This window comes from Olea europaea, unplaced genomic scaffold (assembly GCF_002742605.1).
Source record: "Olea europaea var. sylvestris unplaced genomic scaffold, O_europaea_v1 scaffold1657, whole genome shotgun sequence".
NCBI lineage: Eukaryota > Viridiplantae > Streptophyta > Magnoliopsida > Lamiales > Oleaceae > Olea > Olea europaea.
Genome location: NW_019234232.1, coordinates 92,608 through 98,108, shown reverse-complemented (window position 1 = coordinate 98,108; position 5,501 = coordinate 92,608). Strand labels below are relative to the sequence as shown.

Sequence of the window (5,501 nt, the reverse complement as noted above, 5' to 3'; positions counted from 1 at the left end):
TATACTTATTGCGATAACAAAGTTGAATGGTTTGAATATACATTAAATGGATATTAAAATAAAATTCGACAAAGAAAATTCTAAATAAATTGTCATTTTTAAGACATTTGTACTATTCTTTTAAATTGACTAAATAGGGAGATTTGTGAACGTGATTCTAGTTTCAATTTTAAACACCAAAGAAATTAATAATATAATCCATTAATAGGGGCAAAATTTTGAAACAAACTGAAATATTTATAAATTTATTATAGGTACTAATGTTTCTTGTATCATGGAATTTGACCTTAATTACATAAATTACTTAGAGAGGAAACAACTATAAGCATTACCTAATTCACACCCCATGCCACAAGAAAGAAGAAAAATATTTGTCTCATCAAATATAATGGCCACCGCCTACAATTGGATAGCAGAATCCAACCACCTATCGACTCATTCCTCCATGAATGTTTGGTGCCGTTGTAATTCCAGGATTCTGCCTCTCGACATTTCCTTGCCATCCTACAAATTTTCACATCACCCACAAATATCTCAGTCAGGTAAATAAAAAAGATATGTTACCCCCATTCGAAAAGATATATGTAGACCTAGTCAAGTAAGAAAATGACATTTTTAATGAAACATGAAAAGTCATTTGTTCTTTTCGACCTTTGAGAAGACATTCTAGAAAATAATTTTCCTTTACTTTTCTTTTATCTATCTATAAAACTAGATATTTAAAAAAAAAAAAAAAAAATTAGAAAACGCGATATTTTCCAAGTGCAGGTCAAAATATTGGCATAGTCATCCAATAGTATGATGTCTGTGGCAAAATTTTAGAGAGGAAAGAAAAGTTTATTAAGTACCAATAGACATATCAAATCCGCGATTTTTAAGCTCACGATGCTCTTGGCACAAGGCACAACATTCACAACAAAAATGAACACAACAATCTGCACATGGAGTCTCCGGCAGCATGTATTGCCTTCTCATCTTTGAACGATAGAAGCAAGAATATAAGCACGCACATCCCGTAAGGGCTATAAGAGTGTAAAGTACTCCACCTACTCCACAGGCTGCCACAAAAAAATTCATAAACAATTAAATCGTTTGTTCGCGGTTTTGATTTCTAATTATTTTTTGAATAATGCTGGCTAGAAAATTTTATAATTTTTTATGGGCTTGTTCGGTAATGATTATGAGAATTGATTTTTTAATTGCTATAAAGAAAAATGGATTCACTTGATAGAGAAGAAGTAAAAAAAATGACAATCGACTTAGGAAAGTAACGGTAAAAAAATTAATTTTTTTTGGATGAAAAATCAAAACCGAACGTGCACTATATTTGAAAAGAAAAATATCAACATCATTGGCAATTGAGATCATAGATGAGGGGTTCTGGCATGAAATCATAATCATTTTGTCTATTTACTTACAAGTAGATCCTTTGTCTACAATCTCAGCAATCTGACCGAATGTTATGCACGGACACCAACATGTTATACAACCTGCAAATTCGGTTATTAGACAAACAGGTCCAAAATTACCTAAGAACTTTATAATTTAAGAGCATCTTTAATAGGCTAAATTTGATAGGAGTGAAAACAATTAACAAGAATTGACATCAATAAGAACTCACAGTTTCCTACAATTGGATAGCAGAAGCCAACCACTTATCGACTCATTCCTCCATGAATGTTTGGTGCCGTTGTAATTCTAGGATTCTGCCTCTCCACATTTCCTTGCCATCCTACAAATTTTCACATCACCCACAAATATCTCAGTCAGGTAAATAAAAAAGATATGTTACACCCGTTCGAAAAGATATATATCGGAGCAGCAACCACAGAGACCAGTAGACCACTTCCCTGGAGTGCTAACATGAGCTTGAGGTAACGGTGGCGGTGGCGGTGGCGGTGGTGGTGATCGTGGTGGAGGTATTTGGTAATTGTCAAAATAGTTATAGTTAGGAGGTGAAACTGGTATGCCTGTTGGCGGTGGTTGGTCAAAGGCCCACGGGGCACTCGGCGGTGGAGAGTTTCTGGCAGCGTATGGATCTAAGGGATCCATATCGAAATGGGATTAAAACTATTGAAAAAACTGAAATTTTGAGATGATTTATGGCGGGGATTATGTATAGATAGACGTCTAGAGTTTGAAATGTCAAGCAGAACTACTTATAAAGAGACTATGTCATCGACCAAAACTTCATATGGGAAAGAAGCTGTTCATGGTGAAATTAAATTCATACTACAAAATCATACATGAGAAGTAGTAGATCTTTCTTCCTACAATAAACCATTGGGGTGTAAATAAACTTTTAAAAAGAAAATAAAAGTGGATAGATTGATTGACAGATATAAAATTAGACTTGTCGCTAAAGGCTATAAGCAAAATGAAGGTCTTAATTATTTCTATATATATTTTCCTTTGACAAGAATTACTTTTGTACGTATACTTATTGCGATAACAAAGTTGAATGGTTTGAATATATATTAAATGGATATTAAAATAAACTTCGACAAAGAAAATTCTAAATAAATTGTCATTTTTAAGACATTTGTACTATTCTTTTAAATTGACTAAATAGGGAGATTTGTGAACGTGATTCTAGTTTCAATTTTAAACACCGAAGAAATTAATAAGATAATACATTAATGAGGGCAAAATTTTGAAACAAACTGAAATATTTATAAATTTATTATAGGTACTAATGTTTCTTGTATCATGGAATTTGACCTTAATTACATAAATTACTTAGAGAGGAAACAACTATAAGCATTACCTAATTCACACCCCATGCCACAAGAAAGAAGAAAAATATTTGTCTCATCAAATATAATGGCCACCGTCTACAATTGGATAGCAGAAGCCAACCACTTATCGACTCATTCCTCCATGAATGTTTGGTGCCGTTGTAATTCTAGGATTCTGCCTCTCCACATTTCCTTGCCATCCTACAAATTTTCACATCACCCACAAATATCTCAGTCAGGTAAATAAAAAAGATATGTTACCCCCATTCGAAAAGATATATGTAGACCTAGTCAAGTAAGAAAATGACATTTTTAATGAAACATCTTTTCGACCTTTGAGAAGACATTCTAGAAAATAATTTTCCTTTACTTTTCTTTTATCTATCTATAAAACTAGATATTTAAAAAAAAAAAAAAAAAATTAGAAAACGCGATATTTTCCACGTGCAGGTCAAAATATTGGCATAGTCATCCAATAGTATGATGTCTGTGGCAAAATTTTAGAGAGGAAAGAAAAGTTTATTAAGTACCAATAGACATATCAAATCCGCGGTTTTTAAGCTCACGATGCTCCTGGCACAAGGCACAACATTCACAACAAAAATGAACGCAACAATCTGCACATGGAGTCTCCGGCAGCATGTATTGCCTTCTCAACTTTGAACGATAGAAGCAAGAATATAAGCACGCACATCCCGTAAGGGCTATAAGAGTGTAAAGTACTCCACCTACTCCACAGGCTGCCACAAAAAAATTCATAAACAATTAAATCGTTTGTTCGCGGTTTTGATTTCTAATTATTTTTTGAATAATGCTAGCTAGAAAATTTTATAATTTTCTGTGGGCTTGTTCGGTAATGATTATGAGAATTGATTTTTTAATTGCTATAAAGAAAAATGGATTCACTTGATAGAGAAGAAGTAAAAAAAATGACAATCGACTTAGGAAAGTAACGGTAAAAAAATTAATTTTTTTTGGATGAAAAATCAAAACCGAACGTGCACTATATTTGAAAAGAAAAATATCAACATCATTGGCAATTGAGATCATAGATGAGGGGTTCTGGCATGAAATCATAATCATTTTGTCTATTTACTTACAAGTAGATCCTTTGTCTACAATCTCAGCAATCTGACCGAATGTTATGCACGGACACCAACATGTTATACAACCTGCAAATTCGGTTATTAGACAAACAGGTCCAATATTACCTAAGAACTTTATAATTTAAGAGCATCTTTAGTAGGCTAAATTTGATAGAAGTGAAAACAATTAACAAGAATTGACATCAATAAGAACTCACAGTTTGGAATATCGGAGCAGCAACCACAGAGACCAGTAGACCACTTCCCTGGAGTGCTAACATGAGCTTGAGGTAACGGTGGCGGTGGCGGTGGCGGTGGTGGTGATCGTGGTGGAGGTATTTGGTAATTGTCAAAATAGTTATAGTTAGGAGGTGAAACTGGTATGCCTGTTGGCGGTGGTTGGTCAAAGGCCCACGGGGCACTCGGCGGTGGAGAGTTTCTGGCAGCGTATCTTTTCGACCTTTGAGAAGACATTCTAGAAAATAATTTTCCTTTACTTTACTTTTATCTATCTATAAAACTATATATATTTTTTTTAAAAAAAAAAATTAGAAAACGCCATATTTTCCACGTGCAGGTCAAAATATTGGCATAGTCATCCAATAGTATGATGTCTAAAAACTGAAATTTTGAGATGATTTATGGCGGGGATTATGTATAGATAGACGTCTAGAGTTTGAAATGTCAAGCAGAACTACGCATGAGATTTCATTACAGCTTCTAGCTGACTATTAGTTTGAATGAAGGGGAGTTGAAAATAGGTTAATTTGTTTACTAATTAATTTCTCTTGAACATTTGAATCCAAAGCATGTATACCATACGCAATCGAACCTGGAATTAGTTATGAAATTTGTTATATAAATTGACTTGGTACAATTTTTATATTGATTGATCAATGAATTCATTTCAAGGGTCCCAATCAGCCAGTCTCCTCGCACACGTTCTTCTTTTGATTTAGTCGGTTTTGGAAAATTCAGGGAAACAAGGATTAAGTGTCCTACGAAAATGATATTAACAAATTCTCAATGATAAGTTGAATTTTCTTTTTCACGCGTTTTCGGTAAATTTTATTAATGCCATTATCATCAAAGAAACCTTCTACTCTTGTTATGGCAATTATTTTGCACAATATAAGCTGAAAATGGTAAATGTAAGAAGAAAAGAGATGACAAGTGGATCAATTCGATAGAACATATGCCTCACAGGAGCAACATAAGTTTTAATATAAGCAAATCGACAATTTTCCGCTTCCATTGTCCTCAAAGGCGAATTCTGAGAACTTTGCACATTATTTTTCCTTCTCAGTAAGCTATTGGTAAGCAAAAATAAGAGCATTACATCTTTGTGGTGAAGTTTATAACAAGTCCTTTACCATGCCTATGAAAGTCTTGCCAAAGAAATCAATAAAGCTTGTTGTACAAGGCCCAACAAAACCCCAGCGAAATAGGTATGCAACAAATTTTTAGGTATTTAATAAGTGGAATCGTCGGATTCAAATTTAATTATGGAACTTGGTTCGATTCGGTTTAGTTTCTGGATTTTGTACAATAATTAAAATTTTTAATTTTTACACCACTGCATTAATTCAACTAGTGACATACTCAATCCTTGCTCTTACAAAATTATGTAGTACAATCCCATGATATCTATTACGCTTCTCTTTGTTGAATTCTTCAT

General features: G+C 33.5%; 2 protein-coding genes across 2 annotated transcripts; both read right to left on the bottom strand.

Annotated features, from left to right (window-relative positions):
- Nucleotides 1–272: 272 nt before the first annotated feature.
- LOC111377455 (cell number regulator 2-like) lies at nucleotides 273–1,542 on the bottom strand (the record flags this gene model as incomplete). The annotated part of the gene is made up of 3 exons (XM_023000552.1): nucleotides 273–504; nucleotides 849–1,058; nucleotides 1,419–1,542. Coding segments are annotated over 3 exons (411 nt in total), but the record flags the coding sequence as incomplete, so codon positions are not given.
- A 1,165-nt stretch (nucleotides 1,543–2,707) lies between these two features.
- On the bottom strand, nucleotides 2,708–4,297 carry LOC111377454 (protein PLANT CADMIUM RESISTANCE 2-like). Its single transcript, XM_023000551.1, has 4 exons — nucleotides 4,042–4,297; nucleotides 3,839–3,910; nucleotides 3,269–3,478; nucleotides 2,708–2,939 (listed from the first exon to the last, which is right to left on the bottom strand). The coding sequence occupies exons 1-4, from the start codon at nucleotides 4,295–4,297 to the stop codon at nucleotides 2,863–2,865; spliced, it is 615 nt and encodes a 204-aa protein (XP_022856319.1). The 3' UTR covers nucleotides 2,708–2,862.
- Nucleotides 4,298–5,501: the final 1,204 nt, after the last annotated feature.

Bases quoted from the DNA above. Each gene is read 5' to 3' on its own strand.
- LOC111377454 (XM_023000551.1), bottom strand. From the start codon at position 4,297: ATGTCTTCTCAAAGGTCGAAAAGATACGCTGCCAGAAACTCTCCACCG. The intron at 3,911-4,041 runs GTGAGTTCTTAT...CCGAATTTGCAG, and splicing joins CTGCTCCGATATTCCAAACT to GTTGTATAACATGTTGGTGT. The intron at 3,479-3,838 runs GTAAGTAAATAG...TTTTTGTGGCAG, and splicing joins TGTAGACAAAGGATCTACTT to CCTGTGGAGTAGGTGGAGTA.